Raw genomic sequence first — 17,552 nt, 5'->3', positions numbered from 1 at the left:
TTTAGATTCCTTCTCCTTTTGACATATCTGTGGCATTGTTAATCAACTGGTGTGGTGTTTTCCAATCTGTAGATGTGTTGCAACAGGTAAGCTAGACATGGCCGTTTGTTGTGTGACACACACAGACTCAGCAACTGAGTCTTCATGTTTCTAAGTCTAAAGTATACAGAGAGATCATTGCTGCCTGTTGAAAAGTGAAGAGACCTTATTTGGAAACTTAGCTTTTGCAGTGTCCATTTTGAACAATGTTAGAAGAAAGTGTCATGGTTTTGAGATATGAATGTCTTCTGTGTGTTCATAGCACCACACTTTAAAGACTCAGCACCCAGTTTACAGTACTAAAAATGTTTCATGTAATGGAAAAAATGAAGCAGCATAATATCTGGCCAGAATTACATTAAAATAAAGCTGATACGTATGAGTGAAAGCTGAGTCAGGCCATGGCTAGTGGATGCAGAGATAGAGTTTTGCCTGAGGCCAGAGGCCTCACTTCTACAGGGAAGAAGAAAGAAAACCAAAGGTAGCATCAAGAATTAAATACCATTCTGTATTGAAAATTAGGCTCTTGTCATTGATAAATAATAGAACTGAGCATAAGTGTAAGTTATTTCAGATGTACAGTGGCCAGAAGAACACCTTTGCAATGCAGTACTGAATGATTTTTCATCCTAGATATGGAACTTCATGTCACGGCAAAGTAAACAGTTCATGTTCCTGTCACTACTACATTTCCATGAATGTTATACTTACCACAGTGGTCTCAAGTAACAGGAAATTTATTCTGCTTCATTATTTTGTAGGAAAAATGCCACCAGTACTGGCCTGCAGAGCGCTCAGCCAGATATCAGTATTTTGTGGTAGATCCAATGGCAGAGTACAACATGCCACAGTATATTCTGAGAGAATTCAAGGTTACAGATGCAAGGGTAAGTTAACATGGCATTACACTAGTTCACACAAGTTTCAAAGAAACAAGTTTAAAAGAAATTGTCCTTTTTTTAATTTTTTTTCTATTTGTATTATTCACTAAAAAGCCCTGGGGGTTTACTTCCTACAACTAATACAGAAAAAGCAGATAAATTTATTATTGAAAGAACAGGATCTTTGTGTAATAACAGTTGACTTCACTCAGGTGTGATATCTGTTCATCACAATTTCATGAAGTTCTGATAATTATTTGTGATTTACGTTAAGTAATTTGAGAACCATTTTCCCTTTTTTCCTCATTTTTCCCTTGATCTTTTTTGGGGCATTTTTTGCCACTTACAGCTGTAAATATGTTGTTTTGTACCACCCTCTAGCATGAGTGAGTATGAAGGTTAATACACTGAGATTTAGAAACTGCAGGGCTAATAGCATTCATAAGAAAAGCTTCACAAGCTTTGCACATTATAATTTGATTTTTGGCAAAGCATATTTCCAGCACTCTTGTATATCTGCAGAGTAGATACAGGCAGCTGTGACCCTAGCATCCTCATTTTCATCCTACATTTCTTATCTGAATTTCTGAGTCCAACACTGAGCAGTGATATAAGATTAAATGCACATAAACTTTAAATATGTTTTGCATTTCTCAGACTTTTGATTTCTGGCACTGCAGCCTGCATGGCAGAAACGGTTACTGACAGCCTTCATTTCTATAAGCACTGTAGAAAACTATTTGTTTAAGCAAAATATCAGGCTATACTGTCCAGGATTAACATGACTGATTACTCATAGTTGCCAGTCAGCATCCAAAGTATTGGTACTTCTCAATGTTAGCTGGACTGTTGCTTTAATTGTTAGTTCCAAGTGAAATTAGACAATTACTGACAATTAGACAGTATTATCACTAATGAAGTCAGCATATGAATGTCTTCATTTGGGAAATGAGGCTTAGGTGTGTTTTTCAAAAGAAACTGTAGGCATACTGGATCTGATTTTCATTCTATTTGAAATCTAGTAACTCCTAAGTTCTCTAACCTGTTTGTTTCTAACAGGAAGTGAAGAACAGGCTCCTAACATCAGTTGTAAGCATAGGCAAAGTCAAATGTGCTGATAGTTTTCATAAATAATTTATTAAAAATCTATTCCAACTCAAACTGGAAGAGACCTTATGTGACCAGTTTCACCAAATTCAGATCATAAAATAGCAATATTAACCACCCACATATTTGGTTAAGTGTCTGCAAACAGTATATATTTCTAAAAACGTTTTTTCAAGGTATTTATGAAAGTATTTACTTACATCTAGCAAACCAGTAAAAAGCATGAGAATTTTGAGTAGAAATATTTTGCCAGAAATAGTTTTATTTGACCTGATATTAATAGACCTCTTTTATAAAATGCTAAGCATGCATGCACCTTGGCAGTCTCATAACATTTTACTATCACGTGTCATTGCTTCTCAAATTTAAAAACATCTCTTTACCAAGAGTCCAAAACTTGTCAAATAACACACTGGCAAGCTCACAGGGCTACCTTGGATTTTTCAGATGTGGTGGGAAACTATAGCTCCTTACGAATTTGCTGGAAGTGGTGGGGACCGCTTACCAAAGTGTACATCATAGTTTTCCTGTAGCTAGGCTTTTATGGCTGTCACATCGAGCAACTGACTAAATTGTTATATTCATTGAAGAGTAAATGCTGCAGTGGTTGTAACCAGTCTCTCTCCCTCTTCTTTCCAAACCTATTTGTAATGTTAGAATACCATCTGTGCTCTCACAGAGCCACGCCAGCCAATTATTCCCCAAGAGCATCAAAAGAAGCACACTGGCTTTGTAGGTGTCAGCAGCAAGTTTCTGGTGTGGAACTTCCTGTTATATCTGAAACTGAGCTGTGAATTGTTGTGAAGTGAAATTGACCTCTGTAACCGTTCCTGTCTACTGTTTTCGACTGCTTTATACTCACTTTGTCTGTAAACTCCAGAGGTCAATATGTTGGGGTGGCCTCATTTTAAGCTAAACGATTAGTAATGGCTGTAAGAGAGTATTACAGATTCTTCAGCCTCAGCAAAAGACAGCTGAATATCCCCTGTGAAGAGCAAGAACTCCAAATGGTCAAATAATCAATAGGATGATACATTAAAAGACCTCTGCTGTTTGTAGGGATCTAAAAATTAATATTTTGATAAATAACCATACTAGCTGTCATCATATTTGAAAGTAAAGATTTTAATAAACTTTAGCATTTGTGTTTGGGCTGCTATTTGCAAACGTCTCATTAATAGCTCTGTTTATAATGACATTAGCACAGGGAGCTATGTAAGAAATTGCAGATTAGTTCCCAATATGCTTTAATGATAGTCTAACATCAGACTGACTAACTTTAATTCTGTGCTCATTAAATAGCGTTAAATAACAGAAGTTTTCTCATTAAACTAAATCAGAACAGTTTTCACAGGCTTGCACTGGATTATTGAGTTATGAATAATACGATCATGAAATACACCAATATAGTTGATTTAGACACATTTGAGAAATAAATATTTACAATCAAATCTGTCGCACGAAGAAGTCTATGGTCTTTCCAGTAACAGCCCTGGATTAAGAAAAGCAGCGTCTTTCTTAGCCTTTCAACGCTTAAAAGAAGTTCATGTTATTTTGGAGCATTTCTTACTAGAGTCAGAAATTGATGAGCTTCTATGTTCTTACCAATATGTTGCAAGTGAATTAGACTTAAGTTGTTCTTTATTTACTCTAGAAATGGCAGGTTATTTTGGAGGAAATTCAGCTATTGTTTCGTCTTCTTGATTAATTAATGTCGTGTGCCAGAGACTATCTGAAGGATGCAATTTCATTACGTCTTCTTAGGGGAAAATGGGTTCATAGAGACCATTAGGAGAGAAGTCTGCTGTAACAAAATGCCATTTTGTTAGGAAATATTTAGTAGTTTGTGTTGATGCCCCCAAGAAATACACATGGTTAGATGTTTTCAAACAGATTTTATTTTTTAAAGGGGCAAAAACATTCCACAGGAATAGACTATTAAATTAACACAGCGCTCTACTGGGAACATAAGAGATAGTAGGTCAATGAAGTATATGTGTGTCCTCTCATGGAGCAATGGTTGGCACACACCCGTTTTCTGTTTTCCTTTCTCATTTGAGACATTGGAGGCAAAACCCAGAGGAAACATAAAAGCTAAGTATTGGGTTTTCCTTTGGCCATTTTAAATATGGTTTCTATTTAATTTCAAATGTCTATAATAGATGAGTTCTTGTGGTACAGGAAAACGGAAACAAACAAAAAATTGTTCTTGCTGCCAGCATGACTTATTGTTTTGAGGGGATATCCTATAAGCATTCTATTCTTATTTGCCACATCCAAGGTTTTAGTAAATAGAATCATAGAATCATAGAATAGAATCATAGAATCAGTCAGGGTTGGAAGGGACCCCAAGGATCATGTAGTTCCAACCCCCCTGCCATGGGCAGGGACACCTCACACTAGATCAGGCTGGCCAGAGCCTCATCCAGCCTGGCCTTAAACACCTCCAGGGATGGGGCCCCAACCACCTCCCTGGACAACCCATTCCAGGCTCTCACCACTCTCATGGTGAAGAAATTCTTCCTCAATAAAAAACTACAATGATTCCAGGGAGGTTTCTGGTTTGTTAAACAACTGTTTTGTCTTGACCTATTTTCTCCCAGGCAAATGTCCACCTCATAGAAAACACCATACCATTAAAGATACCATCTGCAAAGAAAACGATGACTAGATGAGTCTTATCAGATATTCCTGCCATGCAGTAGACAAGCATACCTTGTAAATGGAGAGTCAGATTGGATGGCCTTACTCTGTCTGTTCTGTATTTAAGGAAACTGGTACTTTGGGAATTAGTCTGCAGGTTTCAAAACATAAATTGCCAAAACCCATATAACCTAGTGAGATTATTCTATCGGTAGCTTCAGACATGCTTTTTACTCAGGCAGAATGTCAAACGACTGTCCTGTTCAGTGCAGAAGGAAATCTATACAATATTGTTAACTAATTTGCACTTCTGGACCAATGAGTCCAAAAGCATTAGCCAGTACTGCAATTTAAAATGTCTTCATAAGTGTGATCTTAGCCATTCGCCACCTCTTCTCAATGTCCTTGTTTTGTGATTGTATTTCTGGTTTTTGATTGACTGACTTCCAGCTGCTAGAACATGCTTTTGGGATACATTATTTGTGTCTTTTGTTAAAGGATGGCCAGTCCCGAACAGTGAGGCAGTTCCAGTTTACTGACTGGCCAGAACAAGGAGTGCCAAAGTCTGGAGAAGGATTTATTGACTTTATAGGTCAAGTGCATAAAACAAAAGAGCAGTTTGGTCAGGATGGACCAATTTCTGTTCATTGCAGGTGAGTAAACAAAGCCTCAAAATTACTCATATGCAGGTATTTATTTTTATCTAAGGTCAATTGCTGATTGAAGTGAAGGTGTATATGTAGGTGGCATTTCATGGGTGAATTGTCAGAAAATATAATCAAAATAGAAGATAAAATCAAAAAATAAGATAAAAGACTGCTTTACAAAACAGCAAATTTACAGAAAAATGTTCTGAAATATGTGGTAGCATGTGACTTTTTTTCACTTAAAAAAATTTCTCCTGGTACAGGGTAAAAACAATCTGTTCAATACTACATACAGAAAGCAATTCAAAGAGCCTTAACACAGGCTGCTATATTTGATTAATGGGTTCTTCCCACTCCTGATTAACAGTGTGGCTGTTACATTGGTGGGATTTATTAGTTCTAAACAAGCTAGGTGTACCACACTAGTGTATTAGCACTAATCGAGATGAGACAAATGAAGGCAGTTGCGGTTGCTAGAAAGGGAATCATAGAATCATTATGGTTGGAAAAGACCTCTACAATCATCAACTGTTCACACAACATTACTATGACCACTAAACCATGTCCTGAAATGCCACTCCACCTGTCTTTCGAATGCCTCCAGGGATGATGACTCCACCACTTCCCTGGGCAACCTATTCCAATGCCTGGCCACTGTTCAGTAAAGAAATTTTTTCTAACATCCAATCTAAACCTCTCCTGGTGCAATTTGAGGCCATTTCCTCTTGTCCTGTCACTAGCTACTTGAGAATTACTTACTCCAACCTTTGAGCCACCAGCTTCTCTAGCAGAATACTACTTATCACTGTGAACCACCGAAAAGAGGCTGGCCCCCTCCACTTGACACCCACCCCTCAGATATTTATAGACATTGATCAGATCCCCTCTCAGTCTTCTCTACTCAAGACTAAACAGCCCCAGGGCTCTCAGTCTCTATTCATAGGGGAGAAGCTGAAGTCCCCTGATCATACTTGTGCCTCTCCATTAGATTCTCTCCAGCAGGTCTCTGTCTTTTTTGAACCAGGGAGCCCCAAACTGGACACAGTATTCCAGGTGTGGTCTTACCAAGGCAGAGTAGAGAGGTAGAAGAACTTCCCTAGACCTGCTGGACACACCTTTCTTGGTACATCCCAGGATCCCATTGGCTCTCTTGGCCACAAGAGCACATTGTTGTTCCGTGGAGAACTTGCTGTCCACCAGCACTCCAAGGTCTTTCTCTGTGAAGCTGCTTTCCAGCAGGGCAGCCCCTAACCTGTACTGGTGCCTGTTGTTATTTCTCCCCAGATGTAGGACCTTGCACTTGTCATTAAACTTCATGAGGTTTGCCTGCACCCAGCTCTCCAGCCTGTCCAGGTCACGTTGGATGGCTGCACAGCCTGACGGGGTGTCAGCCAATCCCCACCCCGGTTTTATGTCATCAGTGAACTTGCTGGGGGTACTCTCAATGCCCTCATCCAGGTCATTGATAAAGATATTGAACAAAACTGAACCCAGTACTGATCCCTGGGGCACACCACTTGCCACAGGCCTCCAAGTTGACTCTGTGCCATTGATGACACAATGAGCTCTGTTGTGGAGCCAGTTTGCAATCCACCTCACTGACCAACCATCTATGCCACATCTCCTGAGCTTTTCTATGAGGATGTTATGGGAGACAGTATCAAAAGCTTTACTGAAGTCAAGATATATGACATCCACTGCTCTTTCCTCATCTACCTACTTGGTCATAACTTCATAGAAGGCTATGAGATTATTCAGACAGGATCTCCCCTTGGTGAATCCATGTTGGCTACCCCTGATAACTTTCTTGTCTTCCATGTGGTTAGAGATGACCTCCAGGATGAGCTGCTCCATCATCTTTCCAGGGTTGGAGGTGATGCTGACTGCTCTGTAGTTGCCTGGGTTCTCCTTCTTGCCTTTTTTCAAGACTGGAGTGATATTTCCTTTCTTCCAGTCATCAGGCACCTCTCCTGCTCTCCATGACTTTTCAAAGATGATGGAGAGAGGTTCAGCAGCAACACTATCAGCCAGCTCTCTCAGCACTCCTGGATGCATCCCATCAGGGCCCATGGATTTGTATGTCTTCAGATGGTATAAGAGATCTCTAACCCTTTCCTGACTGACCAGCGGAATGTCCATATCTCTCCAGTTCTGCTCCCTTGCTTCTATAGACGGAGGTTCCTGAGGGCTCGTCTTAGGAGTGAAGACTGACGCAAAGAAGGCACTCAGCAACTCTGCCATCTCTGCATCATCAGTTACTGTATCTCCCCTCTCATTCACCAGTGGGCTCACCTTTTGCCTGCTCTTCCTTTTATCATTGATGTATTTGAAAAAGCTCTTCTTGTTCTCCTTTACCCCTCCGTCAAGATCCATTTCCAGCAGGGCCTTGGCTTTCCTTGTTGCATCTCTACATTCTCTGGCTGTATCTCTATAATCCTCCCAATTGACCAGTCCTTTTTTCCACATGTTGTAAACCTCCTTTTTGGTTTTGAGTTTTACAAAGAGTCCCTTGCTTATCCATGCAGGTCTTTTGTTTGCCTTACTTGATTTTTTTTTCAAGGGAATACATTTCTCTTGAACTTGGAGGAGGTAATGTTTGAACATCATCAGCTCTCTTTGGCCCGCCTTCCTTCCAGAGCCCTAGTCCACTGGATATTTCCAAGCAGAGTCTTGAAGAGGGGAAAGTTTGCCCTTTTAAAGTCCAGGGTTGAAATTTTACTTATCACCCTGCTTCTTTGTCTATTGATATTAAACTCTAACATGTCATGGTCACTGCAACCAAGATTACCCCCAACCTTGACATCTACAACCAGTCCTTTGTTTGTTAATATCAGGTCCAGCATTGCACTTCCCCATGTTGGTTCTTCAACTACTTGCAGGAGAAAGTTGTCATCAATGCGCTGCAGGAAACTTTTGAACTGTTTGTGCTTGGCTGTGTGAACTTTCCAACTAATATATAAGTGATTGAAGTCACCCACAAGCACCAAGTGCACAAGGGCACTTGATCTTGAGGCTACTTCCAGCTGCCTGTAGAAGGCCTCATCAGTAGCTTCTTCCTGGTTGGGTGTTCTCTAGTAAACCCCCACAACCATATCATCCATGTCTCTACGTCCCTTCACTCTTACCCATAAGCTTTCAATGCTTTTATCATCTCCCCCTCGGTTGAGATCAACACATTCCAGTTGCTTATTCACATAGAGAGCAACTCCACCACCTCGCCTTGTCAGCCTGTCCTTCCTGAAAGGAACATAGCCGTTCATAACCACATTCCAGTCATGGGAGCTGTCCACCATGGCTCTGTAATTGCAACAAGATCATAACCCTGCGACTGCACCCAGATTTCCAGTTCATCCTGCTTATTCCCCATGCTTCTTGCGTTGGTATACAGACACTTCAGAGACTTAGCAGAGGAGTATCTGTTACCATTGTGGGTGTTGCATAGTCCACTATCCCCTACAGCCCCTGGGATAGCAGAGGAGCTGGTACCCTGTCTCACAATTATCCCAGGAATGTCCTCAGTGAGGCTCTTTTTTCCCTCTTTCCCCTTCAAAATTAAATCAGCCCTACCTGTTCTTGTCCCAGGAATCTTTTTCCTCTCAGGGATAAGCAGTTTTTTTTCTGTAGTCAGCAGGCCTGGAGTCTTGTAGAGTAGCCTGTGATCAAAGAACCCAAAGCCTGCCGTTGACACCAGTCCCACACCCAGACATTTATCTGCTGGATTTTCATGTTTAGTCCATCATTAGCCATAGCTAGTGGGGGGACAGAAGCAAATACTACTTGTGCTCCTGACCCCTTAACCATTCTTCCCAGGGCTCTGAAGTCCTTCTTCACTGATCTCACACTTCTTTTTGAAATTTCATCATTGCCTACTTGGAAAACCAACAATGGGTAGTAGTCAGTTTGGAGGATCAGGGTAGGAAGTTTTCTTACTATGTCCTTGACCCTGGCCTCAGGTAGGCAACAGACTTCCCTAAAGAGTGGATCAGGTCTGCATATAGGACCCTTAGCACCTTTCAGAAGCGAGTCCCCAGTGACAAGCACACAGCATTTCTTCTTGACTGCAGATGTTTTGACAGTAGGTTCACTCGCCCCTAGCCTCTCTGAACAATGTAAACTAGATGACAAGCTTTCATAGGTGCTGCTAGATGGTTGCACTTGCTGAACATCCCGTTTCTCTTACAATACGAGGGCAGCCTGCTCTTGAGCTTCTAAGACTTCCCTCATGAAGAATGTCCAGCCTTTCTGAACCCCTTTGCCCTTCAGGACTGCCTGTCAAGGGTCTCTCAACCAGTGTCCTGAACAGGCTAAAGTCTGACCTCCAAAAGTTCATGGATGAAATTTTGTTGCCTCCTTCCTTACTTCACCAATCAAGAACTCTATTATTTCATGTTTGCTAAGCCCAAGATGACCTCCAACCACCACACTTCCCACCAGCCCTTTGTTTGTAAACAGCAGGTCTAGCAAGACACTTTCCCTGGTAGGCTTCCTCACTAACTGTGTCAGGAATTTATCTTCCACACATTCCAGGAATGTCCTAGACTGCTTCCTCTCTGCTGTGTTGTATCTCCAGCAGACATCTGGTAAGTTGAAGCACCCCATTAGAACAAGGGCTGGGGATTGTGAAACTTCTTTCAGCTGCTTGTAGAATCCTTCATCGATCTCTTCATCCTGGTTGGGTGGTCTACAGCAGACTCTTAACAGGGTAGCCTCCTCTGTCTTAGGTCCCTTCCATCTGCCTGGTGCAAGTGGAAGGGGATCATCTGCTTTTTGTGTAGCCCCTATCTGCTGCATTTACCTCAGGGTATGGCTCCACCAATTTATCTCAACCTTTCCACTTGCCCTTTCATCTGTGCCAGCCAGAGGAGCAGATCAATCACCTGATCACACCACCCACAGATGTTGTCTCTGCTGCCCTTCATTAAGAGTGCCCAGCTCAGGCACTTTCTGCAACTGGAGACCTGCACAATTTTATGTTTGTGGGGGTTGCTGCATCTTTTCTGGTAATGGCTTTTGGCCAAATGGTAAACATAGTTAGATCTTCTGGGGGGGTGATGACCAGTAGTTGAGTTTGCCTTTCAAGCCAGGAGTGGGACCAATTAACACCATTTGAACATACCTCCTGCACTGGCAGAGCTTTCAGCAACCTGCCTGCTCATCCTTCTGCACAACTGCTGCTCCATGTCCAGATGATGTGCCATGTCCTGTCTGCCTGCTGTAGCCCTGTGCACAGGGGTCTGCAGATTGCAGATCATGCTGCCCCATGTGCTGGAGTGTGCCTCACTGGAAGTACTGCTGAGCACAGGCACTCTGCAGAGATAGCTGTAGCTGTTCGCTCTTTGCGGGCTGAATAGCAGTATTTAGAAATTTAGCCTGTCAAAATATCCTTGAAGTTCAGATTGGTGAGTTCTAACATCAGAATGTAATGCCTGTTTTTTTGATGCGATGCCTTCCCTCAATTCCTTTTATAGTTGATGAAAACAGCTTACAGGGCTTTCATCTGCATATCAGAATAATCCAGGGTGGACTTTTTTAATATTACTGTATTTTTCATTCATTTTCTCTACAGTATTCCAGAGTCTATAGCAGATGGTCAAAAAACAATATTTTTATCTCTTATTTAATAAATTGCTTTCTATTGATTTGATTAGGATTTTAGATACTCATTTTTTGCAACATTAAATTATGTTTTGGTAGATGAAATGTCATTTATATAAGAAATGCAAACTACTGATACAGATTCTATGTCCCAGTACTAGCATTCAGACAAAATGAACAAGTTTACTAAAGTATATTAATGTGCAAAGGGAAAGAGATTCTCATCTTTCCAAAGCCCAGGAAAAAAACCCAGAAATGATTCAAACACTAGTGTGTTTTAACAGAGCACTTTATCATCTCATCTGAAAGCCTAACAAAATAAATGTATTAGACTACTTGAATCATACTTTTTGGTTTGTGCCTAAAAATTTTTATAACATTGCAGAGCAGTGTTTAGAATTCATTTGACAAAGGAAAATGAAGGATGACCATGATAAGAGCAGGTGTGCTGGTTTGGGGCTAGACAGATCCTCTCTTGCACCGAGAGGGACAAAAGAATGACTCTCACACAAACAGACTGAAGAGTGATGGAAACTTTAAATGGAAAGGCAATTAGTGAAACTACAAAACTACAAGCATAGTGGCAAAGATGTCCCAAAGCATACAGAGTCCCTTACACAACACCCAAAGACCTCCCAACTCTTCCCTTCTCCCTACCTCAGGGTATACCCAAAACCCCCAAGGCTCTTTCTTCCCCCCCCCCTTCCTGCAACTAGGCTACTCTCAGGCTGGCCAGGTATGAAACTAACCCCCCCCCCCCCCCCTTTCTCCTCCTGGCATTAGGCCTAGACAGACCTAAGAGGCCTTGAGATACTCCCCCACCATTACCCAATAGGGAAGCATCTCCCACAGGAGCAGAGAAGGAAGAAAGAGGAAGAGAATGACTTTGCAGATGGATTTATAGGGTGCAGGATTTATGGGTAGAAATACGCTGTTTCCTGTGTCCACCTGATTGGGTTGGACACTCAGGACACCAGAGGTGTAACTTATGTGGCAGTAACAGGAGTCACCCAGCCTAAGCTGCCACAGCAGGGTTTATTCTTTCTGATATTAATGAGTTTTAAGAGTAGGGGAGTAATTAGCAATATTTATGCCTTTATTCAGACAGAAATAAGAAAGCAAAGTGATGGTATTCTTCTGAGTTCTTAACGCCATGCAAACTTGTCCACTTGAGACTGCAGTTAAAGTACTGCTAGCAGTAGTTTATGCTTGTGATAGGTTATGCATCCCTTCCAAATGGGTGTGATCTTTCAGTCTGAAATTCTGGAGATTATGGAGATTTCTACCATGTACTTTGGTAGAAACAAAGTCAAATCCAACATAATTCATCACCATAACTAAGATTTAGAGAAGTTGTAGTGTTAATTGTCATTAGACAGGAACAGGTAGCAGCCCTAGCAAATAGTAAGTTTATTTGTCTCTTTCAGGAAACATAAGATCATGTGTACCTACACTTTCCTCATCCTTGTGGAATTGCCATAATAATGCCTCCATTTTGTACCATCATGAATTTGTAAGGATTTCTCTTGTACAGAGAAATTTTTGAATTACAGACCCCCTAGTGCAACTGCCCCGTGGTTTCCTTCCCACTCCACATATTTTTCATAAATTTGCTTTCTCTATTACAGAGCAAACCCCTGCCACATGCACTTTTAAAATGTTCTCCTCTGGCATTTTTGAAATAGATCAGTGTGTTATAATTCAAAAAAATCTAACCTCTTCCGGCAATTATTTAAAACTTGACCAATTTTAGGTATTTATAGTCTTATTCCAGCTTTTATCTGGAGAGTAAGAAAGACGACCTTTTCCCAGTATACATTCAAGATCTTATCACTACCTAATGGGATGTTGTAGTGAAGTCAGTGTTGGTCTTATTTCTCAAGTAACCAGTGATAGAATGAGAGGAAACATCCTCAAGGGCAAGTATACGTTGGACATTAGGAAAAAATTCTTCAGTAAAAAGGGTTGTCAAGCAGTTGAACAGGCTTCCAAGCGGTTGAATGATCATCCCAGGAGGCATTTAAAAGACATGTAGATGTGGACCATAGGGACATGGTGTGCTTGCAAGTCCTTTACAGCTGGACTCAGTGATCTTAAAGGATTCCCTAATTTTGTCAAGCTTTGTCAAGTTGTGTCTCAATTTGCTTTTGACTTCAGCTCGCCAAAGGCACACAGGTTGTGCAAAATAAATACATAAAATCACATATATTTAATAAAAAGGAGTGCACTAACCTGGAACAAACAGTAAAATATCATCCTACAATTTTGACATTCAATTTCCACACTCATCTTTTGAATCCACTGCATCTGTTATATTGTTTATCAACATTCAGACTCTTTCAATTTTACCCTGATCATGTGCTTCTGTCCTGTCTGGTGAATAGGTCTCATAAATTTCCAGCTTCCCAATTCTATCTGATTGGAGAAACCTTATGAAATTATTGGCGTCAACAGTGAGATGATGGGATACTTAATTTCCACCCTTACAAGTTCAAACTTGGATTTTTTTTTCCCTCTGTATATTTACCTCTCTCTTTGTCCAGGAGTCATCCACATGAATAAGTGATTATTTAATTTTCATAACTGACACCTATTGGCTCTATTGATTACAGGAATTTCTATCACTCTGTGGGGGTTTTAATTAATAACAGGAGCCCAAGACAGAACAGAGAGCAAACAAGCCTTGTGCTCAAAGAAGACGCTTCAAAATAATATGGAGAGATATGCTGTATATGTATCAGTATTAGAAAGCTAAAGATCCAGCTGGCTGGACTTGAATAAAAGCTGTGTCTTAAGGTTTTGTGTACCCTTTTTTAAAACTGTAACACTTATTAACAATTTCAATATTAATTGAAAATCCACTGACTAACATACTGAAGGTTTGATAAACAGGGCATATATGTGAATGACCTAAAGTGAAGCAAGCGGTAAAATACATTTTTGGCATATTTTTCTCTTGCCAGTTCCAATGTAGTAATTGGCAACAAATGTTATCGTTTTCCTTCACTATGCACTTGATTGTTATATATCTGGATGAACAAACCAAGTCACTTTACAAAGACTGGAGGATCAGAAAGTGCTTAGCAATATTTGAATTTTGCTTGAAGGCAATTATTCTTTCAAATGCAGTGGGTAGTCTGTTGTGGAATTTTGCTTAGCTAACATTTCCCTGTACAGAAATCTGTACATATATGGTATGTTGTAACCACAAATATCTAGCAGTCAATTCTTTCATCATTAACTGTCAAATTTACACTCTTGGTTTTCTTTCCTTGTTTTCTGTTTTGTTTTGGTTTTAATTTTAATTATTATTTTATTGCAACAGTGCGGGTGTTGGAAGGACTGGAGTTTTCATAACCCTGAGCATTGTGTTAGAAAGAATGAGATATGAAGGTGTTGTAGATATCTTCCAGACTGTCAAAATGTTAAGGACGCAGCGGCCAGCCATGGTACAGACAGAGGTGAGCAAAACATTACCATGGTGATGATAAAGAAGGTGCATTTTCACAGCCAAAAAAATGCACAGATAGAGACTGTATAAATAATGTGCTTGCATTTATATCTTAAGTCATATAAATGCTATATGACTACACTGTCAAAACTGCCGTAAAAGTACTGCAAGGACTATTTCCTGTTACAGCAGAAGATACTGCAGGCTGGGGGAAGAAAAAAATAATTTTAATACTGGATCTTAAATTGTGGTAGTTGATGAACAAACATTTTCCAAGAACTGCCTCTTTTTTTAGCCTTTTTTTTTTTTCCTAACAGAAATGTATGGGTAATAAAGAAGGGGGCAAGTTATTTTTGCAGAGATAGATCCACTGATTTTTTTTTTTTCTGGGAATAATTGTTGGTCATGTCTTCAGACTGACACTTTATTATTTTTATGGTTTTCTTGACTTTATGTCACCAAGCATGTGGCTGTTTGTCCTGAAAATCATAATGATAAATTCAGTGTTCAGGAAAATTACAGAGTAAACAATTTCTGTGCTATCATCAAGTCATCATAGGTTGGAAAGGAACTTAGTGGTCATCTACTCCAACCTCCCCGCCATGGGCAGGGACGGCTCTCAACTAGACTCAGCCACTCAAGGCCTCAGAATGACATTGGGAAATAATGAAAGGGATAAGCAATATTAATTGATTTCCTGGGTCTGGATGCTTGGAACAGTGTCCTATCATAAAGAATACTTAAACATCATCAGTGTTGCTTAATTTCTGCCTAAATTTATGAACAGGTGACTTGAACTAATGCAGAACCAATAGGTTAGAAGAACCTATCAAAACAGCAAAAGCAAGGAAACTTTTTAGGTCGTACATATATATAGTATAAATTGATTGACATTGACCTTTAAATTACAGTTTGTTACATTTTAGCTGGTTCCCCAGAGTTTGCAGTTTTCCACAATGAAATTAAACTTGTTCAGTAAAAGCTGTGTAGCCTTTATTTTTAAGAAGACAAGTTCATAAAAAATTATATGATAAATAAAGATACTTATTTTTAATCTTGTCAGTCGAGTAAATCAACTGTGACCAAACTGAAGAGTTAATTGCAGTTCTCTTCCGTTATCATCATTGTTCTGGATGAGCAAAATGAAAAATCACTTCTTTAGAAGTAACTATAGTATACAGAAAAACTGTGCTTCTTGAAGCCTCTGACAAATACAGAGTTCAGCTGTGTAATACATTCTCCCTTCTTACATTTTTTACTTACTTCTGTGTGCTATCCTTTATCCACACTGCTGGCAGAGGTATTGTGTACTCACTTCTGTAAGGATTCTGTGGAAAACAGTTCTCTCATTCAGTAGTATAAATTGCCAGGAAATTCAATCTTTATTCAACAAAGCACTCAAACTCCATGTGGAATGCACATAGGCTTAAAATTTATGTGTATGTCTAATGCATTCTCCCACTGTTCCAACAGAAAGCAGAAAAGAATGGTGAGTGTTCACATTACTACACTGAAGGAAATAGCTATTGAGTTTCCTAGTCTCCAAAAGAATTTTAATTGTGATGTTAGCAAGTATATACCACATCATACTATCAGATAAATAAGTAGACCTTGATATTTTTTATGGGTTTCGGAAGGAGTTTCTTTTCTTCTTTTTCTTTTCCTGTTTTACCATTTAAGCCCTGAGTGACAGTTGCAAATGAATACATAGATACTCTCTTTTAGTAAAAATATGCATTACGTAAAGGTGCAATGGGGCTGCTGTGTGGGTTAAGAATTCTGTGAAGTTCAAAACATTGGATTCACCAGAGGTATAATCAAATCTACCACACTGAACTTCTTTCTGCTTACAAGTGTAGACTGAAAAGTGCAGCCAGTTTTATATTAATACAGTGCTTTAGCTAGGTATTTCTTTTAGGCCCTTTTCTTGCCACAGGCTTCACATCTTCATTAAAGCCTGTGTTACTGAAAGTTTGGGATTCCCTTTGATTCCTTAACATGATTTTTAACCTGGTGTTTTTCCACAGAGCATTCCATACTAATACCGTGATGACTTTGTCACTTAGTGTGTTGCATTTGCTATAGAGTTAATTGAATATTTAGCTACTTATTTTCAAAAACATGAGGGAAAAGCATCTCAGCATGCTCCCATAAGAAGTTTTACGCTGACATTGTATTATTCCAGAATAGCAATTGGTCAACAGGTGGGTATATAGTCTTTGCGCAAAAAGCAGCTGCATGCTGGGGAACACAAGTATGTATCTTCATCTATTGTTAACTCAAACTGCCTTTCTGTTGATGCTAGCAAGAGAATATTGCTGACATGCAGATGCCACTGTGGTTGATCTGTCTGTAGTCACAAATTACTCAGTACAAAGAAAAGAGAAACCAAACAACAAGCTGGCTTTTTGATACTTCTTTTTTCTATCTGTTTTTCCTCCAGGATCAGTATCAGTTCTGCTATCGAGCCGCACTGGAGTATCTGGGCAGCTTTGATCACTATGCAACATAAAAACCGTCATGGATTTTTATTGCAGGCCCTTTAAGATCCAGAGAGCCGCTTCTGAGCCATATGATGTGCTTTAGAAGTACTTCTTAACTCTTAGCTAAGGAGCGATTATTGGGGATATATAAAATATTAAAAAAAAAAAAAGAACAGACATAATGGGGATACATGTTACAAAAACATCAAAAATCCCAACTGTTCCATGTGGACCAAGAATTCACAGTTTAATAACTTAACCATAATAAAGGAATCTTGACCACCGAGGCGTCTGAAGAATCTCATTTACAGATACCTCAAGGGTTCGACATTGGTTGAAGTTAAAGGGAAGAGGAAATTAATCAGAAAAAGTGATCATCTTGTTCAGGATTGCATGCTTTTGCAAACAGGAATTTTGAAGGAACTGCAGTTCAGTGCAGGATGTTTGTTAAAAGATTGGGTCCTGGCTTCTCAAACAAAGCGGACTCTTTACTTCAGCATCACCCCTTCCTCTCATTCTGCTCATTGTAACACTTTAGGGAAAACGTGGGAATGTTTAAAAAGAAAGTCCTTGATTTAGTTTTTTAGTATTGTAAAGATACTGCTGACCTGTGCTTCATTTTTAACTGTGTAAACTTTTTCCTTTTTTTAACAAGTTTATCAATCAATGAAGTGAATTAAAGATTGCATAACTTAATCTTTTTCTT

General features: G+C 39.7%; 1 protein-coding gene across 1 annotated transcript in view; it reads left to right on the top strand.

Moving 5' to 3' along the window:
- The window catches only part of PTPRD (protein tyrosine phosphatase receptor type D), a 253,661-nt gene extending 236,786 nt beyond the window's left edge, over nucleotides 1-16,875 (top strand). The window contains exons 28-31 of the mRNA XM_054397277.1: nucleotides 801-926; nucleotides 5,169-5,323; nucleotides 14,238-14,373; nucleotides 16,807-16,875. Of these exons, the coding sequence (XP_054253252.1) occupies nucleotides 801-926; nucleotides 5,169-5,323; nucleotides 14,238-14,373; nucleotides 16,807-16,875 (486 nt within the window). The remainder of the gene's footprint in view (nucleotides 1-800; nucleotides 927-5,168; nucleotides 5,324-14,237; nucleotides 14,374-16,806) is intronic.
- The last annotated feature ends 677 nt before the right edge of the window (nucleotides 16,876-17,552 follow it).

The sequence above is a fragment of the Indicator indicator genome, chromosome Z (genome assembly GCF_027791375.1).
Source record: "Indicator indicator isolate 239-I01 chromosome Z, UM_Iind_1.1, whole genome shotgun sequence".
Lineage (NCBI taxonomy): Eukaryota > Metazoa > Chordata > Aves > Piciformes > Indicatoridae > Indicator > Indicator indicator.
This window is presented reverse-complemented; position numbering and strand designations above follow the sequence as displayed.